Source organism: Phocoena phocoena, chromosome 5 (genome assembly GCF_963924675.1).
Source record: "Phocoena phocoena chromosome 5, mPhoPho1.1, whole genome shotgun sequence".
Classification (NCBI taxonomy): Eukaryota; Metazoa; Chordata; class Mammalia; order Artiodactyla; family Phocoenidae; genus Phocoena; species Phocoena phocoena.
This window is the reverse complement of record NC_089223.1, coordinates 71,279,990-71,306,958: the sequence shown is the minus strand read 5'-3', so window position 1 is coordinate 71,306,958 and position 26,969 is coordinate 71,279,990. Positions and strand designations below refer to the sequence as shown.

The 26,969-nt window shown below is 36.1% G+C and overlaps 1 protein-coding gene across 1 annotated transcript in view; it reads right to left on the bottom strand.

The window, feature by feature from the left end:
• Window positions 1-6,935: 6,935 nt before the first annotated feature.
• Window positions 6,936-26,969, bottom strand: part of KCTD8 (potassium channel tetramerization domain containing 8) — a 253,625-nt gene continuing 233,591 nt past the window's right edge. The window contains exon 2 of the mRNA XM_065878081.1: window positions 6,936-8,287. Coding sequence (XP_065734153.1) covers window positions 7,827-8,287 — 461 coding nt within the window. The 3' untranslated portion in view covers window positions 6,936-7,826. The remainder of the gene's footprint in view (window positions 8,288-26,969) is intronic.

Below are 26,969 nucleotides of genomic sequence, written 5' to 3'. Positions count from 1 at the left end.
AGAGGAAAGAGGAAAAATGTTCTAGGAATGGGGTGTGTGCTGTGTTTCTTGTATTCGCAATCTCCTTTATTCTATATCACCAAATATGTGAGGACTGAGCTGGAAAATCTTCATCCTTGGGAGAGGCAGAGGGAGGAACATTCACACAAGTTAACAAATTTTGTCCCTGCCATAATAAATATTACAATTGTGGGCACAAAGAAAGAAGCGGCAAATTCTTCTTGGGAGTTAGAAGTAGTTAGATGGAAAAAATAATGTGTGTTTGTGTGTGTGTGCATTTATACATGTGGGAACATGATGATAAAACTGGAGAAAAAGAGGAGGCAGAAAATGGTGGACTTTAATAATCATATAAAGTAAATTTTTTTCCTAATAGGCAGAGAGATAAAAAGTTTTAAGCAAGAAAATATGAAAAATTTGTGTTGTAGCAAGATCACATTTCTAGCAGCATGAAGAATGGACTGACAGGGAAAGATTGAAGGCAGACCAGTGTAGTCCTTATTCCTGTAGCTGAAATGAAAAGGATGAAGGTGTGAACCTTTAGTTGCAGTAGAGAGAGTCCTTTATACCCCTAGCTCAGCACCTGTTAAACTATACTGTAATTTCTAGTCTGTCTTCTGCATTTAACTGCAATGAATATCAAACAAAGGTGATGGGAGCAATTTTCCCCAGGTGCAGGTAATAAAAGTAGATAATTTTAAAGTGCCAATAAAACGACTATAAATTAATCTCCTTTTTATTATTACAATGCACCGGCAATTCTAAACAACGTTAGTATTAAAATACTCCTCCCCGATAAAAAATATTTTGTTGGTCTAAGTTCTGATTTTTCTTTTCATTAGTTTTAACTAATCACTTTCCATTTGGTCTCTTAACAGCATTTTAAAGAAAACTTAGTTTGCATCTACCTTAGTGTCTGCGGCTGCAATCGGAGACTGGGGGCCAAAGAGAAAAAGAAAGTAGGTGGGTATAACAAGAATTTACTCATGAGAATATAATCCTGAACAAGGTGATTCTTATTAAAATATTCTTCATTAATATATTCTTCAACAGAAGAATGATATATTCATTTAAAAAAGTTGTATTTGGAAGTGTCTACAATAATATTTTTATAAGTATTTTTCTGGAATATCTTCATCTGCTCCAGTCTTCTTACATATTTAAACTTATAGACGTTTGTCTTTCCTTATACAGTTCCATTTTCAACATCCTTATAGGTACAAATCCAAATTCCCTTTCAAGTCCCAGTTCAAATTTCACTTCTATTGTAAAGTTGTTTCTTTCCTCTAAACTTATGTAGCAATATTATGCCTTTATGTGTAAAGGCAGTACAGCCCACCCACTGCCTACCCTTAATCAAGGGTCATTGTGTACACATTGCAAAATTGAAATTAAATCCATTTTTATTATTGTTTATTCACTGCTGTATATTTAACACATCTGATAAAGTGCTTTGCCCACAGTAGGCAAATTAGAAACAGGCATAGATTACTTTGAATTCATTTAAGATTTTTTAAAATCTTAAATTTTAAGATTTTTAAAACTTTTAAGATTCTTTCAACCCTGCAGTTGTGTGATTCTTTTAACCTCTGTATGTTATGCTTCAAAGTGAATACTTTGGGGACTGTAGAATAGAGAGGGAGAAAAAAATTGAAAAAAAAATAGATTTATGTTTAAGGGTTTTATAAGAAACTCTTCCAAATTATATCCATTTTTACTGAACATAATACTTTGGTAATATTTGCTTAACTAATCTGTACTAAAAACACTAATATACAAGGTCACAGGTTATGTTTATGGCAAACAAAGGTAAACACTGTGGAGGAGAAGACATAATTTTAAGGCCTGGTGATTGCATCTCTAGCAAGAGATGCTTAAATCACATTCATCCAAATTGGAACAAACTATGAAATATTTTAAAAAATAGTCTTTTGATTCATCTCTCATGAGAGATTAGAAATGTAGGACCAATGAGTGGGATTTGGCCTGAAAACATTGTAAAATAGCTTTTAGCAAGCCTAGTGAGGCAGGAAGAGTACCTACCAAGGACTGTTAAGGAAATTCTTACATTGAAAAGGATGTTTACTTGTTTGCCAAAATCATTCACACCTACTGTGTGCCAGAAGCTGTCTACTTAATTGTGTCCCCTCATACAAAGAAAAGTAAGAGCTTAACCTATATGAAAAATATTTCAGAACAATGGAAAATACAAATGTATATCATTACTCTTATATACTATAAAACATAAATAATATGTAGAGCGAAAGAGGATGTTTTTAAAGTGCTCTGATATTTCTGAGAATGGAATGATTAATAATTCTGTCCTGAAGGATTAAAGAAAGCTTTGGAAAGTAGGTGGTATTTGAACTGAAATATGCAGTATGGGAAAGATTTCAAATGTGAATGAAGAAGTTTGTGTGCATTTTGTGGGGGGATGGTGACATCCAGGTCCAGTAGAGTCTTAGCAAGTCACTCGTAACTGGTGTGCAGTTTGCTTCTGGTTGTGAATCTGCAAAGGATGGATTGGTTCTATAGTAGATTACAAATGGCCACAAATCCTTTGTTGCTCCTCCCATTAAGAGGTATGGTGTATTTCCATATCCCTTGAATGTGAAATGACTTGCTTTGACCAAAAGAATGCAGGGTAAGTGATGTTGTATGAGTTTGGAGCCAGGCCTCGAGATCATTGCAACCTCCTGTCTTACATTCTTGGAACAACCAAGCGTGAACAAATCTCAGTCAGATATCTGGAGAAGATACGTAGAGAATTGAGGCACCTTGATTGAAACCTGTCAATGCCAAATATGGAGCGAGACCATTATAGTTTATTTGACCACTGACAAATTATCAGTTGATTGTCCAGAATAGTCAGCCCACGTGAGATCAGTGGAAGGACAGCCCAGCTGATCTCAGTCCAGATTGCCGATTCTCAGAATCATGAGCTGATAAATGGTTGTTGTTTTTTTAAGCCACTAAGTTTTGGAAGTGGTCTATTGTCACACAAAGGCAAATTGATATGAAGCCACTGTATTGAGGGCCTATAATGTGATACTAAAGTTTTTGGATTTTATTTTCAAAAAGTGGGGGACTTCGATATACTATCAATGAACAGGGGAATTTGAAATTAAAAACACACTACCATTAACATTAGCACTCCCTAAAATGAAAAGCTTAGGTATAAATCTAACAGAATATGTACAATCTCTGTATGAGGAAAACTACAAAACTCTGATGAACTGAATCAAATAAGAACAAAATAAATGGAGAGATATTTCATGCCCATGGATAGAAAGAGTCTACATTGTCAAGATGTCAGTTCTTCTCAACTTGTTCTGTAGATTCAATGCAATCCCAATAAAAATCCCAGCAAGTATTTTTGTGGATATCAACAAACTGTTTCTAAAGTTTATATAAAGAGGGAAAAGACTCAAAATAGCCAACACAATATGGAAAGAGAAGGACAAAGTTAGAGGACTGATGTGATCCAACTTCTAGACTTACCATAAAGCTACAGTAATCAGGAAAATGTGGTATTGTTTAAAAAAAAAGAAAAGACAAATAGATCAATTAAACAAAATAGAGGTCCCCCAAATAGACCCATATAAATATAGTCAGCTGATCTGCGACAAAGAAGAAAAGGCAACACAGTGGAGCAAATGGTTTTAAAACAACTGGACGTCCACATGCGAAAAATGAAACTGAACACAGACCTTACACCCATCACAAAAATTAATTCAAAATTGATCACAGACCTGAATGGAGAATGCAAAACTATAAATCTCCTAGAAGATAACACAGGAGAAATCTTGGGTATGACAATGAATTTTTTAATATAATACCAAAAACGCAATCCATGAAAGAAATAACTGGTAAGCCAGACTTGATTAAATTAAAACCTTCTACCTGTGAAAGACAATGTCAAGAGAATGAGAAAACAAGCTACAGACTAGGAGAAAACGTTTGCAAAAGAAATATCAGATGAATGACTGTTACGCAAAATACATAAAGAATGCTTAAAATTCAACAATAAGAAAACAAATAACTGGATTAAAAAATGGGTCAAAGACATTAACAGGCATCTCACCAAAGAAGACATATAGGTGGGAGAAAAACATATGAAAAGATTCTCCACATTATGCATCATCAGGGAAGTGTGAATTAAAATGATGAGATACTACTACAAACCAATTAGAATGGCCCAAATCTGGAACATTGACAATACCAAATGCTGATGAAGATGTGAAGGAACAAGAACTCTCATTCATTGCTGGTGGGAATGCAAAATGGTACAGCCACTTTGGAAGACAGTCTGGCAGTTCCCTACAAAACTAAATATCCACTTACCACATGATCTAGTAATCACACTCTTTGGTATATACCCAAAGGAGTTGAAAACTACATCCAAACAAAAATCTATACATGGATGTTTATAGCAGCTTTATTTATAGCTGCCATAACTTGGAAGGAACCAAGTTGTCCTTCAGTAGGTGAATGGATAAATAAACTGTGGTAAATCCAGACAGTGGAATATTATTCAGCACTAAAAAAAAAAAAGAGATATCAAGCCATGAAAAGACATGGAGGAACCTTAAATGCACATTACTAAGTGAAAGAAGCCAAATCTGGAAACGCTATGTACTGTATGATTCCAATTATATAACATTCTGAAAAAAACAACCCTATGCAGACAGTAAAAAGAACAGCAGTTGCCAGTGGTTGGGGGAAGGGTGAGGAATGAATAAGCATTCATGATTAGGGGGGCAGTGAAAATACTCTGTGTGATACTATAACGATGGATATGTGTCATTATGCATTTATCCAAACCCCCAGAATGTAAAATACTAAGTGTGAACAATAATGTAAACTATGGACTTTGGGTGATAATGATGCATCAATGTAGGTTCATCAATTATAACAATGTACAATTCTGATGGGGGATGTTGATAATGGAGGAGGCTGTGCATATTGGAGGGTAAGGGGTACACGGGAAATTTCAGTACCTTCCTCTCAATTTTGCTGTGAAACTAAAATTGCTAAGTTCTTCAAAAAAAAGTAGGGAGCCTTAAAATGACTATGCGATACAATTGTGTCTACCTACCTGCAACCTGACACAGCACAGCAGCTGTTATATAAATGTTTTCTGTCTTGCTAAGTTGCACCTTTCCTGGTCCTTTGGCTACAGAGAGCAGGATTTTGTTGGGCCTTGCTTCTTCTGCACCTGTTAGTATTGCGGGGTTACCAGCTTCAGCGATATATAGACAAAAAGAAAACCCAAGAAATTCTGTCACTATGCTGTTTTTTGATCCCAATGCTTCTAGCCAGCTTTCCTTCTTTTATGGGCCTTTCAGAGCCTCTTAAGTGTGTTTGTATATAATGTCCAGGGTTTTCAGTTATACTTAGTGGGAGAAATAAGGAAAAGTATATCTACTCCATTTTTCCAAAACTGAAAATCTCACAATTTCACTTTTGTTTCCTTTTCTCATCTTAGTTAGTACTCAATTTATGTTTCCACTTGAACTAATAATAAAACATCAGGTCACAAGTTAAGTAAATACTGTATATCAAACAAAAGGTATTGTCCAAAAATACTCAACTTCAATGACTTTCCAGCTCTTTTGACTTATGGTGATCCGCCAGATTTTATCTCCTGATTCTTTGGAAAAGAAGTTTTATACAGCAGTTTTAGTCTAACTCATCTTTAAATTTCGGAGTCTCCTTTTCTTCAGGGAAGAGTCCTCATTCTAGCTTCCTCCCTTGATTCTATGGTAAACCCAACTGGGACCAGCCAGGATCTAGCCTCTGGTGAATGTGTAATGATTTGGGAGAATCAGACCATAAGCTTCTTCCCAAGGGCAATAGCTAGTAATTTGTATTTCTTGAATATGTTGTTAACCTTTGAGCCAAATGTTTGGTGTATGGTAAGCGCTCAACAGACTAACAGACAAATTCTTACCATTGCAATTCTATTTGAAGTTTTGTGTTGGGAAAAAATAGAGTAGATGTGAAGTGTTCTTCAGATCTATTCCCTGCCTTGCACTGCTAGGCTTTGTATCACAGGGGGATCACCTCTATCAAATTAATTTTCCTAGGCTCCTTTGCGAACTGCTTCTACTTATATTGGGACAATGGAAAGTGTTCGTGGGGAATTGGAATGTGGGAAGCTAGGACAATTTCTCCCCTCTCTCTTTGTTTTGGGAGGTATCTTTGGAAGTGATTCTGACTCCTCAGTAGACAGAGCTCTTTTTATTCCCAATCTTTTTTTTTTAATTGGAGTATAATTGCTTTACAATGTTTAGTTTCTGCTGTACAATGAAGTGAATCAGCTATATTTTACATATATCCCCTCCCTCTTGGATCTCCCTCCTAAACCTCCCCCCCAATCCCGCCCATCTAGTTCATCTCAGAGCACGGAGCTGAGCTCCCTGTGCTATACAGCAGGTTCTCACTAGCTATCTATTTTACACATGGTAGTATATATATGTCAATCCTAATCTCCCAGTTCATCCCACCCTCCCCTTCCCACCATGTCCGCATGTCCATTCTCTATGTCTGCATCTTTATTCCTGCCCTGCAAATAGGTTCATCTGTACCATTATTTTAGATTCCACATGTATGCATTAATATATGATATTTGTTTTTCTCTTTCTGACTCACTTCACTCTGTATGACAGACTCTAGGTCCATCCACATTTCTACAAATGACCCAATTTCATTTCTTTGGATGGCTAATAGTCCATTGTATATATGTATCACATCTTCTTTATCCATTCATCTGTCGATGGACATTTAGTTTGCTTCCATGTCCTGGAAGCAAGTCTCTAGCTTGTCAACATTAAGGTTGAACATATCATTCACCAGTTTGGGATTTTAAAGGAAAATTGAAGACAATGTAACAACTGAATATTTTAAAAGAAGAGTCAATAGAGATCAAGGAATTCTAATATATTTTCCTTTTTTTAAACAAATACATAAAGCTCTTTACCATTTCCCTCAATTATTTTGATTAACATTATAGTCAGATCTTTCAGAGCATCATTATACCAATTTTCACAGCCTGATGTAAGGACTCATTTCACAGAAATAACCATGACTAGCATTAATAGATGAATGTCAGTGTCATAACACAAGATTATAAGGCATATTTACATCATCTTAACATACATACAGAACACCATACACATACACAAAAATATCACAGATCCAGAACAAATAAGATTCAATCTCCTAGACAGCTTACATTTATAGGCTTTGCCTGAACCTTTCTTTTTTTTTTGCTATTTTTTCATAATTTTTTTCTTTCCAAGCAGCAAACAAATCTTCCCTACGTCTTGTGAATTATTTGTAACATTGTGCTCATGCAAACATAATATTTGTTTTATTGCATTAACATTTAAACAGTTTTGGATTTGGGTCCCCAAACCATGATCTAACATTTTACTTGATGTGGCTTCATCCATATTGTCACTTTACTTGGAGTGATATGATGATTTTGTTTTTGGTGACTTACAAAATGACAAACATGACCACAGTTCAAAAATCAAGATTCTAAGCTTCTTGGTCATGCACATTTTGCTTTCATTCTTGCAAAACGGTTTGAATCAGGAACACCATTTGATTCAACATTTATGAGTTTTCTTTTTTAAAAATCATATTTCTAGAAACAACAACAACAATAAAAAGAATGAAAGAAAATACTGTCCCACATCCACTGTTCACAAAAAGGAAGAGCAGCAAGAATCACACTGACCATTGTTAGTACACAGTCAGGTGGTGACACCGTAGTAAACACTGGACGTCATTGAAATACTGCAGGAATGTGATAATTACTATAACCCGTACTTCTGTAACAGTTCAGACTGCCACTGGCGTTTGCGCTCTGGAAAATAATCTGGAATGTGGATTTTTTTAAAATCCTGAATACACTTTTTCATTTCTTCTTCCACACTTAGCTTCTCACAGACTTTCTTTTTGGAAAGATTGGTTTCCCGGGATTTGCTGATGAGTGTCTGAAAGAGTTCACTGTTTCTGCGTTTGTCTGGTGGGGGCATCCATTGCACAGGTGCTTTTTTGGAAGGACGATCCAACGTTAAGGTGTTAGGTTGGTGAGCTGTCGCCTGCTGGGCACTGGGTGGGTTGTCCTGGGGAGTGCTTGCCTCTGAGTGGCTGTCACAACTGGAAGTGGAGAGCTCATTACAGGAAGTCCCACTCTCACTTCCTTTATCTGTGACTTTGTCATGTTTCCTATCTTCATGCTCTTGTTTAGGTGACACTATTTTCTGAGATGGTCCTAAAAAGGAAAAAAGGAGTAGGAAAACTGAGTAAGAAGTGGGAAGGTCAAATTAAGCAAGCTTTATATTTTTTATATTAAACCAAGAACATTTAAGAAAAATGCCGTTTGTTGCACTAGTTTATATTTGAAGGATTAAATACAACACCTGGTGTTGTTAATGTATATTGAAACATGCAACATGGTGATTAATTATTTATAACAATAAAATTCGGGAGGTTTGCTTGATGAGCATTTATGCCATAAAAGATTTTCAGTAACTTTATGCCAAAAGAGATTTTTGTTATTTCAGTTACTAGTTCCTGAAATCTGAAAAAGATATCATATATAAATATTTTGCTAGTCCCATAACTATTTCACTAGACAGTTCAGTTCTGTTTTAGCGAATGGCATTAGTTGTCCTTTGCATATATATTTCACCATTATAAAAGCAGAAAGTGGGCTTCCCTGGTGGCGCAGTGGTTTAGAGTCCGCCTGCCGATGCGGGGGACACGGGTTCGTGCCCCGGTCCGGGAAGATCGCACATGCCGCGGAGCGGCTGGGCCCGTGAGCCATGGCTGCTGAGACTGCGCGTCCGGAGCCTGTGCTCCGCAACGGGAGAGGCCACAACAGTGAGAGGCCCACGTACCGCTAAAAAAAAAAAAAAAAAAAAAAAAGCAGAAAGTACCATTGCTCTGTTTTACAAAGTAGCAGCATTCTCCAGGCCCAGAAGTGCAATAGCATCATTTGTGCTTCTAGGAGAGAGGCTGGTTTAAATCTTATCCTCCATCTCTTAATCTTGCTTCCTGTCTATTTCCTTGGAGAGAATTATGAAAGTGATGTAAAATATATATGTGCCTAATATTATGCTGAAAACTAGGGTTGAAATATAGTATTCTCTTAAATTAAAAGGCTTACCATTTGAGGTAAATTACTTAGGAGGACAATTTTCAGAAAGTGATAGTTTGCCAAGACAATTATTTCAAATACACAAACAGTTTATTTCCAAGAGGGAGCATATATTATTCTCTTTGACTGTGCTGTGGGATTAGGACCTCCATCTAACATTTATTGAATACCACCACATACCCAGAACTATAATAAAACCTTGATTTAACTGGAGCCCAACCATTCAGAAATATAAGTTGCCCAAATCTTATTTTTTTCTTGTAGTCAACTTTTATGAACAAGTTATAAAAATCAGAATTGAAGGGAAAAGCATCAATATTTTAAGCAATTGCCTAGGGGATTCTGCTGTGCAGCCAGAATCGAGAACAACTGATCTAATTCAGAGGTTTCAACTTTAGCCACATATGGAATTACTTGGAAAGCTTAGATTATTGATGCCTTGGTCTTAACCCCAGACATCCTGCTTTAATGAAATGCTACCTGACCATCAGGTCATTTAATAAATTCAGGTGATTTCAACATGCAGTCAAGATTATGAGCCTTTCCTCAGTCTAACATACATGAATTGAGTTAATAACCAATATGAATAGTTTATATAAGTCAGAAGGTGGGGAAACAAACCAACAAAAATACTTTTCATAATAGCACTTACTAAGTACTACCCACTGTTGGATGTTATCACCAATTTTCCTATTTAAAATCAGAAGAAAAAAACATTGATACCAGACATTTAGTTGAGTGGGATTAAAGATTTTTAAAAGCTTTAGAAACTTTTGGAGTGATGAAAATATTCTATATCTTGACTGTAGAGTTAAATACAGGACTGTATACATTTGTGAAGACACAGAATTGCAGAGCTAAAATGGATGGGTTTTTCTGAATGTAAACTATATCTGAATTAACCTAACCAAAAACATACAAAAAATCCGAAAAGCTTTAAAGAATGTGTACTTATTTGAGAGACGGTGTTAACCAATATTTCATACTTCCTTTGTCCACAATACAGTAAAAGCAGAACAAATGCAGATGCTTATGAAAGCTTAGTAAGAAAGTGCACTAATACATTTCAGAAGCATTTGCAACCATGGATTAAAGAAAACAGACACAAACAGTTGTTTCCTTTAAGTCTCTGCCATTTTCATTTATGGTAAGAGAGAAAGGGGGTGAATCTGAGGGATGGGGGTGGAGAAGATACACTTCCTAATACTCCTTGCTGACTTACCCACATCCATTCTGTACCCTCCACTGTCTTTAGTGGCTGATATGGGCACAAACCATGTCCTTAGGCTCCCCTGCCTTGTGGTTTTCAGTTGGATTCAGCCAGTGATAAAGACTGGCAAGATCATGTACTACCTGACCTCACCCCCAGGATTTCTGTGATCTGGTTTCATCTTTGGACCAAAAGGCACAGCCCTGTCTGGCAGCTCTCTCCACTTCTCTCACCTTCCCCCCCTCCCTCTGCCACCCCTCTTTCTGGATTCCATTAAACTAGGCTCACATCTTCAGGCCTACAGGTATCAACCATTTCCACTGTAACTGGCATGAAGGTATTGCCTACACTGTTACAAACTGACAATATTCAACTGTGCTCAAATTACTCAACTGGATATGCCTTCTCTTTCTTCTGGGACCTTGACTGATAGACCCATACCGGTCATTAACCATCCATTGACTAGAAGGGTGTTATTTGTAGGATCAGGTTTTTTTTAGTGGCATCAGGTTTTAGTGGCAATAATATTGAAAAGGGAGTGAGTTTGAAGTCCTACTGAACTGGAATCAAATTCCAGCTCTCTGGCAAATAGTCTTGTGGCCTTGAGCAAGATACTTAGCTTCCCTAAGTCTCAATTTCCTTATCTATAAAATGGTAGTAGTAGTACTTCCCTCATAGGGTTATTTTGAGATTAAATAAAATACCATACAAAAGAGCCTAGTACAGTAATTCTCAACATTGAGAGTATATCATTGTAATTAAAAAAAAATGTACATATGTTCAGTCCCATCTCTGGAGATTTTAAGTTTGCTGAAGGGTTTGTGTGTATGTATTTATATGGAGGTCAGAGTGGTGAAGGAGGTATAGCATCTGCTTATCTAATTATCTTAATGGCAGAATGTGATCCCAAGCTGGCATGATGCCCACCAGCCTAGTAAAATGTAGGATATAAATAAATGGTTTTTACCCTTTCTGTCAATCTTCTGCATTTCTTTAACCAGAAATCTCCATAGAGGAATCTAAGATTTTCATTCCCAATAATGACTAAAGGATTAAATTGCAAATACCTGGGAAAACCAATTTATGTTTAAGGATAAATGATTGATGAGAATTTTTTCCTGTTAATAGGCAGGGGAATAGAGCATTAGATAAAGATACCCAGGCAGAAAAGTAATAACATCAGAGAGGAAGACAGTACAGAAAGAGGATACTAGGTACCTCCAAAGCAAATGGTTCATTCTGTTTTTATTCACTGGGGAAAAACTGTTTAATGAGCTAGGCTAGCTGTTTATATACAGAGCTATATAAAGTCCATGTGTTAACTAAATAAATTACATATATACAGTTATTATGCCTAATGGCATTATAATTTATTCATGGAAATAAGACTCTTCCCCATCCCCTCCCCAAAATACACACAAGCAAATGCAGACTCCACAATACAGTAGGATGCAACATATGTATGATGGAAATGGATTGCTCTTGTTTCTAGTATAAGATGGAATCTCAAGGAAGACTTCTTTGAAGAAGGCATTGATGAGCTTAGCCAACAGAATTTTATTGAGCACCACTACGTTCCAGGCACTGTGCTGGGATCTAAAGGAAGCACATAATGGGTGCTCCAGTGAAGTTCACAGACTATTTTATGGTATTTTATAACATAAAGTGTTTAAAAGCATGCTGCACTGTAGAATATCTTCCACTATAGACTTTAAACTCTATGAAAAAAAATGGAGGTGGGAACCCGAATTTTCTATGGTCTTAAAAGCACCTTTTTTTTTTTCCAAAAAAGAACTTGGAATAGGTACAGATATTAACAAGAATTAATAAATTTACACTTTTATTTCTCATCCCTCCTACTTCTTAAGTTATCTTTGGCAAGATGGACTCCCAATCAAGAGACCAAATAGGTTCAGATGTTTACTTAAGAGAAAATGCATAACTTAATTTTGTCCACAATTTTTGGTTTGTTTTTGAAGTGTAATTGGTCTACAGAGCTATGTTAGTTCCTGTTACACAACATAGTGATTTAATATTTCTATACATTCCAAAGTAGTCACCACAATAAGTCTATTTATGTCACCATACAAAGATATTACATAGTTATTGACTATATTCCCCACATTGTACATTTCATACCTGTGAGTCATTTATTTTGCAACTGGAAGTTTGTACCTCTTAATCTCCCTCACCTATTTCCCTTATATATACCACATCTTCTTTAGCCATTCATGTATTGATTGGCACTTAGATTCCTTCCCCATCTTGGCTATTGCAAATAATGCTGCAATGAACATAGAGGTGCATGCATCTTTTCTAGTTAGTATTTTCATTTTCTTTGGGTAAATATCTAGGAGTGGAATTGCTGGATCATATGTTAGTTCTATTTTTAATTTTTTGAAGAACCCACTTTTTTTTTTTTTTTCCGGTACGCGGGCCTCTCACTGTTGTGGCCTCTCCCATTGCGGAGCACAGGCTCCAGACGCGCAGGCTCAGCGGCCATGGCTCACGGGCCCAGCCACTCCGCGGCATGTGGAATCTTCCCGGACCGGGGCACAAACCCGTGTCCCCCGCATCGGCAGGCGGACTCTCAACCACTGCGCCACCAGGGAAGCCCAAGAACCCACTTTTGAATGTATAGAATACTATGATAGTTCTTTGTATAAATCATTAAGGGTAATAGTCCCCTTTTGATTTATGTCAGAATTTTTGATGAGGCATAATATATATTATAAATGCTATTTGATTAAGCATACTTTAAATCATTACTGATAACAGTGGATTGAAATTGGGACAAAGATATAACAATAAAATGATTTATGTGTTTTTTATGACATGAAATGTAAGAAAAATAAATGAATTAAGAGGAAATAATCATTTACTCTGGTTGCTTAGTTTTCTGTGGATGCCTGCTAATTGTAGGCTTCCAGGGATAGTTTAAAACTTTACGTCATTCCATTCAATGATCCAAAGCCCCTTGAAATGCCTTAGCACAACATGAATAATAATTTAAATAGCACTAAGTCCTCTATATATGGGAACAGCATGATTGCCAGAAACTTCTCTGTGTTTCTTCCGATAATAATATAATCAAATATATATCTAAGTGATCTTCCTAAAAGCATTTTGCCCTCTGAGTTGCAGCACCAATCAGACAGCATAAGAAAAGGAAATGAAGTATGATTTGGTGGCTTAATCAGCTGGGCTTTCTTCCATCACATAAAGAGACTAATGAATAATTATTAGAATAGGCAACAAATCAGTGAACAAGCAAATCTCACACCTATTTAAGATTTAATTTTAAAAAGGAATTAGTTATTTAAAAGTCCAATATATTTGTGCAGCTAGAAACTTTCCAAAAAGTATTTGGAAAATTAAATCTTCCACTTTTCATTTGGCTATGTGCCACTAAATAGACTAGGATTTTCATCCAGGAGTTGATTGTCTTTCAGGGGGATTTATAGCCTTACCTAGGAGACCTGCAAGCCAGCTACCTAGGTCATGCTGCTCCACAACTAATTTTTAAAAGAACAGTCAGGACACACATGCACACACATGTAACATACATTCTGTTCCTTTATTATGCTCACATCTTTCTTCACTGTGGGAAAAGCCTTGGAAGATCTGAGTCTGAGCTTGTCTCAGCCTCTCTAGGCAAGTACTTTGTGCTGGTCATATCACCTCTCTAATATTTGACCTTGCTGGTTAAAATTTTTGGCTTGGCCCCTAGATTCATTTATGTTATAAAGTTCTATAATTCTAAATTATATAATGAATAGGAAAGACTTTTCCATGTAGTAAAATTCTAATCAAATATTAAATATAAAACATGAAAGAGTCCCCATTAATAGAAATTACCTCTTAGAATGGAGAAACAAATTCAATTTCAACTTAAGTACTTCACAGAATTACAGGGTTCAAGGATAACTTTCTTCCACGTTCATTGATAGGAAGGGTAGTTCTATAAGACATTATCAACTTACATTTGTTTCATTAAATCTACCCTTGTCACTGAAACACCAGCAATGAGAATGATGCTTAAGGCAACACAGTGCAGATTGGCTGAGCTCACATCCTAGTTCAAGGACTTACTAGGTGTGCTTTTTTGGCCATGTTACTTACTTTCTTTGGGCCTCTGTTTTCTCATGTTTAAACTTCACTGAGTTGCAGCAAGGATTCAGTGAGCTAGCACATGTGAGGTACTCAGGATGTGCCCGGCAAGTGTAAATGCTCACAGTGTTCATTATTATTATTATTATACAGAATAAACATCCAGTGCTATTTGACTATAGTATGGCATAGCCGTTTATCTGAATATTGACAGTACTGAATGAGGAATCCAAATATTTCCATTCTAATTTTGGTCCACACAAAGAACCCATGAACATATGAATTTCAGGCAAGTCACTTACTTCTCTAAGCCTGAGTTTTTTTTTAGTCTATTAAAAATGAAATAAGAATAGTAATTCCGGGGCTTCCCTGGTGGCACAGTGGTTGATAGTCCACCTGCTGATGCAGGAGACACGGGTTCATGCCCCGGTCCGGGAGGATCCCACGTGCCGCGGAGCGGCTGGGCCCGTGGGCCATGGCCGCTGGGCCTGCGCGTCCGGGGCCTGTGCTCCGCAACGGGAGAGGCCACAACAGTGAGAGGCCCGTGTACCGCAAAAACAAAAACAAAAACAAGAATAGTAATTCCTAGTCATATAGCCATAATAAGAAAGGAGATAATAGATGTCAAAGCAATTTTGCTGTAAAGTTCTCTATAAGTGATTTGAGAGGCTATTAAGTATTGAATTCTCATGTCCAAAAAGGAACTTATTTGAGAAAATAAAACACAAATGCTCTCTTTTGAGTTATTAAAATGTGTGAATTAAAAGTAATAGTAAAAACATTACATTAAACAAAATATACTACATTGAAGGCATCACAATGGGCCAAAACTTGTAAAACTGGGCAAAATGGGGTTTTCAATTAATTACATTGGGTTTTATTACACTGACAGAAAAAGGAGGAAATGATAGCTTTTCTAGGTCATTTGGGTGAATAGTGTCGTACAGAAATTAATCATTAATATTTTTATCTTTAAAAAAGGCACGTGACTACTGGGTAGTGCTGGGTGTAGACACATTCAGTACTAGTACTTCCTTATTTTTTTCTCAGAATACACAGGGATTTCCAAGTAAGGTCTACGTGGATAACTGCACACTTGAAAAAACCTTTTATTTTAATCTCTTTACCTGCCTAGTGATGATAAAAAGGACTGAATATGTAAAATGTGTCTTCCACAGGCACAATTCCCAGAAGGGAAATTACCCTTTAATAGTACTAAAGTCAATGGTGTGTGAATGGTTATGTGGTACTTGAACAGAATGAACCAATCTGTCTTAAATATTAGCACCACATGCCTCTAAGTATTAAGCAGTTTAGTCAAAAAGGGAAAAAGTCCATTTCAATTTGATAAACATTTGTTGAGCAGCTACTATGTACCAGGCCTCACAGTGTTAGTTTAAAGAGGAAGGACACACACACACAGACACACCACACCACACCACACACACACACCCACACACACACACGAGTCCCTGGAATCAAGTAGTCCAGGCTTAGTGTGACAAGCACAGTAATGCAGCTATATCTAAAGTGTGAATGGGACAGGAGGAGAGAGCAGGAGTAAATGGTGATTGGAATGAGCTAAGGAAAGGGGATCATTTTTAATTCATCAGTTAAAATTTGCATATAAACTATAGTCAGCCCTCCTCTGTATCTGTGATTCCCCCCTTAGCTGAAGTATTGAAAACTAAATTGAAACTTAAAGATCATATGGGAGATGCATTCATCTTAGAGTAAAAAGGCTATTTGAATGAATAAAAACTAATTTTTATTTATTTATTTTTAAAAATTTTTTATTTTTATAAAGTTTTTTTGTTAGTTATCTATTTTATACATATTAGTGTATATATGTCAATCCCAATCTCCCAGTTCATCCCACCACCACCACCACCCCACCACTTAAAAACTAATTTTTATATGAGAAAAATTAAACTCATTTCTTTATGTTTTTTATAATCTCTACTATCATTACTTGACCACTTCTATGAATGAAAGTGAATAGGAAAGAAAAGTAAAGAAGGGTAATTTGAAAAGAGAAACATTTTGTGGTATTCTTTCTTCCACACTGACATGATTGGCCACTAACCCACTCTTCTGATTCTTCTTGTACCTGTTAACTTTTTACTCTATCTTTTTATTTACAGTGTATCTCCCTGTCCTTAAATTGTAAATGCCTTGAAGACAGAAGCTGTGCCTTTGTAGCCTATCATGAAGCCTTCATCAGAGTAATTGCTTAACCAAATTAATAAAATGAAAATGATCTTCACTCCTCTGAATTTCTATAGTATCTACTACTGACTGAATATCTATAGTATCTACTACTGACTATATCATTTGTTCAGTACTTAGCATTCACTACCTTTTATGTTACTAAATATTCACCTAAATGACCACTGAGTAGTAATGATGCTCCCATAATCCACACACAAATGTCCGTTCCAAAGTCACATATCCAGTGTCCTATCTTCCTCAAAAGGGTTATACAGTTGACCCTTGAACAACATGGAGGTTAGGGACACCCTCTGTGCAGTGAACAATCTGAGTATAAGTTACACTCAGCCCTCCATACCTGCGGCTCCTCCGTATTTATGGTTCTGTATCCTCAGATTCAACCAACCGTGGATCGTGTAGTACTGTAGTATTTACTATTGAAAAAATTTGCATATAAGTGGACCCACACAGTTGGAACCCATGTTGTTCAAGGGTCAACTGTAATTTCCATGAGGTCAGAGACTGTGTCTTAAGTTTCCTTGTATCACTCAGTTCAAGAGGCTGATTTGTTTTATCATTGAATCAAAGATACTAATAAGTGAATAAGAAAAAGTAATGTAGCACTAGGAAAAAATATACGAGAAAATATACATTTAATGGAACGGATTTTGGAGGAAGTTTTAAAAGTAATCTTATTGCCTTCCTCCCATTCTATAAATCTGTATCTTCCTGTTAGTTATTTCTATAGATTATACCCAAGTCACCTTTGACTACCCAATGGATTCATCTTTTATTTCCAATTATTTCCCAAGTGTTTTTAATTCTACTCTTACACTGGCACTTGAATCTACCCCTTCATTTCTATTCCCATTTTCACCACTTATAACTGGTTTCTCATTATTTCCTACTGTCTCTTAACCAGTTCTCTGACTCCATTTTAGTGTGATTTCAAACTATTCCCTACATCATTGCTAAATAAATATTCCTAAAGTCTAATTCCATGTACAGAAACCTTCTAAATAGTTCCTTTGCACATAGAATGAAAACTCTGTGCCACATTTTGGCACTGAAAACTGTCCTCAGTGTGACCCAAATGATTATTGCAGCCTATCTTGTAATGTTCCCAATATATCAGCCAAAATACACTTATTGTTCCTGGTAAATGCCTTGCTTTATCCATGCTTATTTCCCTCCTTCTGGATTGTATACCTTCCTTGCTCCAAAGGAAAGTAACACTTTCAAAGCCTGCTCCAAATGGTGCTTTCAGCATCAAACCTTCCATTCTCACGTTTGGATGTGAGTTCTTGTTATTTTTTGCTCTCTAATGACCCACTGCACTTTGTTTGAGTCTACCATGTATTGAGCTTATCTTGTCTCAAATAATAGTTATTTTTATACTAATTTTAACTTGCATCCCTGAGTTCTGCCCCACAAGACAAACACACAAACACTCATACAATCTGTTAGTCATTATGGAACAGAGATTTTATTTTATCTTTGTATTTCCTGGAGCTTCACCCTCATGACAAGGCTCATAATTATTCAGTAACTATTGAACTGAATAAAGTGAAATTAGTATAATCTACAAAAGAATGTCTAAGCACATAGGGAATTTTTTATCCCCAAAGAAGTTTTGTTTTGTTTTGTTTTAACTAAAAGAAATAAACTCAAGTATAACTAAGCTCATAGGGTATAACAAAAACAAACAAAAAATAAGGGTGAAGATATGAACCTTCAGCAGTGATCTATAAGAAGGACCTCACAGTCTCTCTAGTAAGTGAAAATATTCTTTCGAGAAAGTCCCTATGTTATCTCCTTCAGGTTACAAAAGAGAAGTGAAAAGTTTTGGGGAACCACATATAATAATGAAAGACATTTTTCTTTGTTGTGCAGAGAATTCTACATCACTTATATGATTGTACCTGATGCTTGCACATAAATATGCCTAGGAGAAAAGATATTAAGTGTTCACTTGTCCATTCAGAATCCCTGTCACATGCAAAATGTTTACCAACACCTTGCAAGAAGTCTACATTTAAAACTGGTCTTCATATTCACTCACGGGAGCTAAGATTCTGTGGCACATGTACCCACTTTGTATTAAAAAATAAAAATAATAAACAAGAACTCCAGAAAGATGCCCTGGCTTCTTTTGAATCTTGAAATTAAGATCTGCTCATTCCCAGGTTCCCACATTTGAATTAACCACACCTTATTATTGATGGATGTCTGACATTTTCCCCATGTGCTGAAGTAGCCATCTTCTAATGACCTCCTTTATCACAGGCACATACTGTATAAGAGGGATAATTTACCTGGCTTTCAAATTTGTGAACACAAGCCCACTCATGCTTGTTCCATATCTGTAACTTGTGGATCTTAATACCTACATGGTGCTTGGCAAGGATTGAGAGGTTGTATCCACAGAACATCTGATGGCTGTGGGAGGATAAAAAGGAGCCCTGTAACTATAGGTTGGGGTGTACCTAGGGTGTGCTGTGTATAAGTAATTGAAATGAACAAAAAACCATGCTGGTTGTAAATTATCCTTGCCTGTTACAAACTACTAAAAGAAAAAACCTGATGACAACAGAGGAAGCAGAGTTTGTGAGGAGGCAAAAACAAAACAAAACAAAAGGAAACAAACAAACAAAACCAGGCTAATACTCTTGGGTCCCAGGAGCAGCAGTGATTGCCGGCAGAAAGTCATAGCTAAGGGGATTTGCTTGTCAGATCTCTTCAGAATCTGAGTGCCTTCCTACCAATAAACATTTTCAAGTACTTCCAACAATGGCCAGCGAGATGACACTTCTTACAGCTGCCATACTGTTTAATGTGAGTGCCACCTCTTTTCCCTTTGAGATGTATAAAAGTGTACCTGTTATAGAAGCAGCTATACAGTGAATGGAAAAAGGAAACATAAATGTTTACAGCAGGGTTTAATTTCATGTTGTGTGACAACGAAAAACTGCTCAGCCTTTGAAAACAGCAAGACAGTGTTTGAAGTAAAGTTCTGACACCTACTAGCTATGTGCCGAAATGTTTCTTTGAGATTCATTTTCCAATTTTGCTTAAGAAGGATTAAAACTATGGTACCTCCCTCCTAGAACTGCTTTAAGGAAGGCTATGTATGAGGAAGAGCCTAACAGTAGGTTGAAAAGTGGCCCCAGAAAAGACATCCCGTCCTAATCCTTGGAACCTGTAAATGTCACTTCATATGACAAAGTCTTAGCAGTTGTGATGAAGGATTTGGGGTTGGTGAAATTATTCTGGATTTTCCGGTTGGACTCTAAATTAATTACAGGTATCCTTGTAAGAAGGAGTTAGAGGGAGATTTCATACACATAACAGGAGGAGGATGCAATGTGGTCACAGAGTCAGAGATTGGAGTGATTTGGCTGCAAATCAAGGAACGCTGGCAACCACCAGAAGCTGGAAGGGGCAATTTTCCCCTGGAACCTCTGGAGGCAGTGTGGCACTGCTGTCACCTTGATTTCAGCCTGGTGAAAATGATTTTGCCCTTCACCCTTCTGGAACTATGAGACAATAAATTTCTGTTGTTTTAAGCCACCAAATTTATGGTAATTTGTTACAACAGCCATTGGAAACTAACACAAGTCTATTTAGTCTAATGTCTGGTCCTTGGTCAATGCTGAGTTATGGCATTTATATAAGTGAACATGGTATTATCCTTAATAATGGATGATATTGGATCTGAATTATAGGATCTTAGTTTCTCGACTAAAACACAATCTCTTGCAATCTCTGCCAAAATGTCATCCTGTATCTTTTCCAAATAATAGCCCTTAAGATTTTGGAAAACAGTTATCATGTCTAGTCTAAGTTTTCCCCAATTATGTAAATCAACTATTATTTGCATAATGAATTTTATAGTTCCCTAATGATGTCACATCTGTTCCCACAATACACTCTTCTCTTTCTACACACACACACACACACACACACACACACTCACACTCACCTTCCCCACTCTACATACACACATTATATATATACATATATCACAAACTGTCTCTCATCTATAACTGATTCCATATCACAAACTGTCTCTCATCTATAACTGATTCCATACACATCTCTAGCACCTGACCATTCTTTGACATACTAGCATCAGATTTTACCGCTTTCTGGACATCTAAACTTCAAACACCATATGCCAAAAAATGACGAATGACCTCACTATTCTTTCCCCTATAAACCAGTTCCTCCTCTAACGTTTTCTATTTTTCTTTTTTATAAAAGCACCACAATCTTCTGAATCTCATAGGTTTGAATCTTAGTCATCTTCATTATTCCTGTTCCTACCCCTCTATTGATCCCTTCCTCATATGAACAGTTACCTAACCCTACTGAGTGCACTTTGATAGCATCTCAATCATTTCCCTCATTTCAGTTGTCACCCTCACAATTATGATCCTCATTAATCTTTTGTAATGACCTTTTAACCTCTTACTGAATCTACTGAAATGACATTCTAGAGATTTTTTCATCTCTAATATCTACCTCCTGTTATCCACGCTGAGAATCTAGATACATATCACTGAAACATAGCTCTTCTTATAGTATCTGTTCTCTGAAAATGACAATGGCTTTCAAAACAAATCCAAATTTCTTACCACATAAACAAGACTTCCCATGATATGGTCCCAGTTTAAACTCCAAAACTCATTTTCTATTACCAACCTATTCAAGCCAAATTAGACATAATTAGTATTATCCTAAACACCATGTGTATTTTTGTCTTTAATTCTTCACCTATGCAAATGATAGGTTGATCTCTGTTTTGTATCATACTTATACATATGGAGTAAATTCTTTATTGCCTGTGTGTGTATGTGTGTATGTGTGTCTGAAAATATATGTGGCGCCCCTAACCATCTTATGTAATAGACTCCAAGCCCAAGGAATATATTTATAACCTAGACTGGGACAACCATAATACCTTACCCGCCCAGCCCCATATTCTAAGGCGAAGATGACAGGCAGGAGGCAAGCAACCTGGGTAGTTCAACAGCAGGAAATCCCTGGGATATTTTAAACTGTTGATGGGGGGAAAGAAAGAGAAGACCTTTACATGTCTGGTGAAACGCTCTTGGATGTGACTTCAGATGACTAAGTGCCCAGCCCCCAACTAGAGTAGAAGAGAATGAGAGAGGAAAGGAAGCCTTAACAGTGTTGGGGGTGTCTGACTCAGTGATCCCTCTAGCCAGTTCCACCTGTTGGACAAGTATTTTAGACAATAAAATATTAATCTCACCAGAAAAATCCTTTTTATAAACCTGTTTAGATATTTTATTAGATGCAAACAGCCTTGAAATATAACTGAAATCTCTCTTCTTGAAGCAAGTTGAGTGACATGGTTGTATTTGTCATTGGAAAACTCTGATGCTTAATGCTTAATGCATAAACAAGTATTTTATGTTACTGATCAGAAAAGTTGGGGAAATTTAGAATGAGTTAGGCAGAAATAAATATATAATCAGTGTGTATTTATGAACAAATCATTTCAACTGAAATGATTGCCTGTCAAGGACTTACTTTTATTCTACTAACGGGACCATGGGCCCCCCATCCCTGTGTTAAAACCTGTGACCAGGGTGGGGAAGGCACTGCTATTGTTCCAGACCTATCCTCATCCATTCCTTAGTCCTGGGGGAAAAGGTCTGTTTCAAGAAGGAGACTGGGGTGCAAAGTAAACACAAAGATATACACACACATAAAGTTGATATTGCTTTATTATGTAAATGTGCTTAAATTAAAAAATCATGACGTTTTGGAGTTAAGTAACTGTATCGCACCATCCCATAGCAACACATCACCGTGTGTTATGTTTTTCTGTGTGTCACTAGTAAAGGAGATGAGCTGAAGCAAACATAATAATACAAGCAGGGCAGTTTTATACTTAGTTCATATTTTACCAAGTGAATCAAAGGTTGTACTGATACTGAACATTTATTGAATGCTTACTATGGACCAGGCACCATGCTAAGTGCAATATGCTAGCATTGTACCTACAACTCACAATAACTTTATAAAGGAAGCACCTATTATGACTATTTTACACATGAGGAAAGCGAGGCATAGAGAGGTTATATTACCTGATGGGTCACATTTGGAAATGGCAGAAACAGGAGTCAGAGGCAGATGTCTGACTTCAGAGCTTATGCTGAGTTAGGCTCTGAGATGCATTGCCTCAAAAACCCTGAAAACATTGTTAAAGCCATGAAATCCTAAACTAGATCTACAACTAGTCATGAATTTCAAGCCCTGAAAAGATTAAACTCAGATGCACATCTGTGAAAATTTTGGGATAAAAGTGTCTAACTCTACTTGACTATGATAATTTCTGTAGATCATTTGTAATACTCAATTATGTTATAACATGTCTATTTAAAAAAAAACAAATTAAAAAGTCTAAATGTGTAAAAATACAGATTGTGCTTTCTAACTCAGTTCCTTGAGATTATTACTGGGACCAAAACACTTTAACCAGGAAATCTGTAACAAATGTAAGATTTTCCCATTTTGAAACAAATGCTTATGTTGTTATATCTTCTGAAACACATATTTTTGTAAATTTAGACCTATAAAAAAGGCTCTTTTACATTAACTGGATAGGCACAGATCAAGAAACAAGTATGTTTAAATGAAAATTATATATTTAAATGTGAATTCCACTTTAAACTTTACAGAGTGAAAATAATTAAGAAAGAGATAAGAAGATGTAGAATTATAGCAGAAAAGAAACAGAGAGGATAAGGGAATTATCTCAGGACCCATGACTTGCCAAATTCTATAATATATTCCAAAATATCAGAATTAAATTTGTATAATACGGCATCTTTAAGACTGAACCTTTCAATGATGTGTGTCTCTTGATCAGGAAAGGTTCTGACAAAGGCCAGATGTGTTTGCTAAGAGCTTTTGGAGCCTAATTAAATAATGAGTAGATTCTGTCAGGGTTGAGATGCCTTGAACTTTTCATGTCACTTCACAGTGCACTTTAGTCTAAACCTAATATTTCAATAACAGCAATAACATCAATCTTCCTTTCTGACATTAAAGCCTTACAGATGAAAAGATTGTGAGGTGGTACTTGTGAAACTATTACAAGATAAAAAGATGTACTGGTAGCGCCTTCTATGTAGATCAATCAATATGGTTATGTAAAGGGAGAATTTGCACTGGGACTACATTAGGAAAACCATGTTTAATTACAAGATATATTAATGATTATTCATTAAAAGCTTGAAGATAGCACTTTTTAAATATAGGCAGCATAACTAAAAGAGTATGCCCCCAGTGTGATGCATATTGAATAACTCTTCATGAAGTGCTGAGAACACAGGATTCACAGAAATGAGTAGTCTGCTTTGACTTTATGTAGTTCAGTGAAAGTGATCTGGGGTGGTCACTCTTTGTTCACTTTATAAAACTTACTTAAACAAACTATGTACAATTTGAATGAAAAATTCAAATATATGCATTCCTTTTAGGGTAAAAATTTCCATAACAAGGAGCTAAACTAGAGCTACAATTACTCAATAATAAGAACTATATATAAAGATCACTACTTAGTTAGAAATTATGATTTACATTATAATTGATTTTAGTACAACTATGACTGTATGTCAGCATTAGAGAAGTACAAAAAAAAAAGTGAAATCAACGATTAAAGACTCACAGCTCCTTTGCTTGAATGACTGGGTGCTCCATGTGCCTTTAATAAACAGTGAAATACTTTGCAAGCAACACTGCAAAGGCTAAAGGTCACAGAGAACACAGAAGATTCTGATTTTGTAGATCAAAGAGCAAATGAGAATGGTTAATGTTTGTCTTTATTGGTTTAATTCTATCAATTTCTATCATTTTTGTTTACAATAGCAAAAACATGCATATACTTAGAAAAAAACCTTTATAATGGAAATCTCAAATAAACAACCTAACTTTAAACCTAAATCAATTAGAGAAAGAAGAACAAAAAAACCCCAAATTTAGCAGAAGGAAAGAAATCGTAAGGATCAGAACAGAAATAAATGAAAAAGAAATGAAGGAAACGATAGCAAAGATCAATAAATGGTACATAGACCAGGCTGAGATGATCACACTTGACCTATTTGGTGACATAAGAAGTTCAGGTAGAATTCAAGAAACCAGTATTGAAAGAAGCCCCAGGAAATGGTGATAGGCTAAGAAATCCTGTGTCCATTACAGAGTTTTACTCTTTGAGTATAAAAGGTGAACACAGCCTTTAAGAAGAGGTTCCACTCAGCTTTCTTAGAAAGAAAATTTCTCAATTACCCCAGCAATTATCCCTGTACTATTCACTTATATTCTCTGTGAAAACAGTTCCTAATCATTGCCATAATTGTAATACAGTAATTGCATTCAGTGTTTAACCAAAGGCACTGTTGCTAATTATTTTTACAACAGTTTTACTGAGTCAATACCGATCAGTGTCATCTCTCATATTTGCCCTGTGTTTCCTGCCAGCTGCTAGCAGGGGAAGTAATTACCTGGGAGCAGAGCCACAGGGATCTTCAGAGAACTGCACCACCACCAGAATACATCTTAATGAGTAGCCTTTGAATCTGTACTTCAACCTCTTATTCCTACTTCCATAAAATGATGCATTCCTTAAGTAGGATCATCATATCAGGTCTCAAGATAGAATTACAAAGTATATTGAAAACTTTAAAGTAACCCTAAATAAGAAGTTTGGTATGCTCCAAAAATACAATGTATGCAAATTTTTCATCCGAAAAGACAAAAATCTTGTCTAGGATTGGAATAATTGGGCTGCAGTTATTGTAGCCTTGTGTCTCTCAACTCTAACTGATATATTGTCCTGCCCTTTCACTCATTTATCCTCATAAAATTCAACTGGAGTCTCCCCCACTTATAGATACTGCAACTACTGAAGAAAGCAAAGTCTACATCATCATATTAGAAATTAGAAATAAAACTAGGGAGGATATGTTTATTTTTACTGTGCTTGCCAGCTCTGACTTGATAACTTATGTCAAGATATAAAATTTCAAATTAGGTGAAGGTCCACCTCTAATCCACAAGCTAAATCTCTAGGCCATATGGGAAGGATTTTATTCATTTGTTTGTTTGTTTATTTGTCTGTTTATTAAGACGTATTCAGTTTCCTTGCATGTGGATTTTATTTGGGGGGGGGTGGTTATTTTAGAAATAGCATGCACTTTCTGTTTAAGTATCCTAATAGAAAAATTAAAACAAAAGAATAAAAATGTGTTTGTTCTGGAATCTTGAATTTTTACTCCCTCACAAACAATAATATTTAATGATCTGTTAAAAAGGGGTTTTTCTAAAGGGTTTTTATTATGCATACACAGCAGGGTTTGTTTTTAAAATGGCTTGCTTCTATTGCAATGAGAAACAGAGAAAAGAGACGTGATGGGCCAGAGAACTTAATAAAAGAATATGAGATTCAGAATTCCTGTTCAAAGGCAAGATACCAACTAGGGAATATAGGTTCAAATATGATTTTCATCTTTTTGAGTTCACTCTTTAAGCTAGTAAACATTTTATTGAACAGACTTTAGTAAAGCGCTGTCCTTCCTCCTTTCACCTATGTAAAATAAAAACATACGATTAAGTACGAAAAGCAAAAAATAAATGTATGAGCAGAGGCACATTAAAGAGCCTGGACAGACTGGGCAGTAAAAATATCAAGTTGAATGGTGATCGAAAACTTACACTACAGAAACCAAGGAGATTATGCAATTCTAGCTGAATAAATAACTCCAAGAGTTGAAAGCAGCAGTGAGTTCTAGAGTGAAGGAATTGTACAAAAAACCCCAGTGAAAACAGAAAGACCAGAAGGCAAATTGACCTCTCTAAGCTCAGTCTGAGACCTATTGGAATGCCCAACATATATTTTTTTCTCAGCATTGTATCAATACCGCAACAATCAGATAGCTGTTATCTCTTATCTTTTCTTCACAATTCTTTCCTTGAGACTGCTTTCCTCCCTCTATAAAACGTTAAAGCATCCTCAGTGAATCTGAATCCTTTAAGAGTTTTGAGAATGGGGAGTTGCTGTTCAATGGGTATAAAGTTTAGTTACATAAGATGACTAAGTTCTGGAGGTCTGCCGTACACACAATGATTATAGTGAACCATCTATACACTTAAACATTTGTAAGAGGTTGGATCTCATGTTATCTGTTCATACAACAATTTTTTTAATTTTTATTTTGGCTCCCAGGCCTG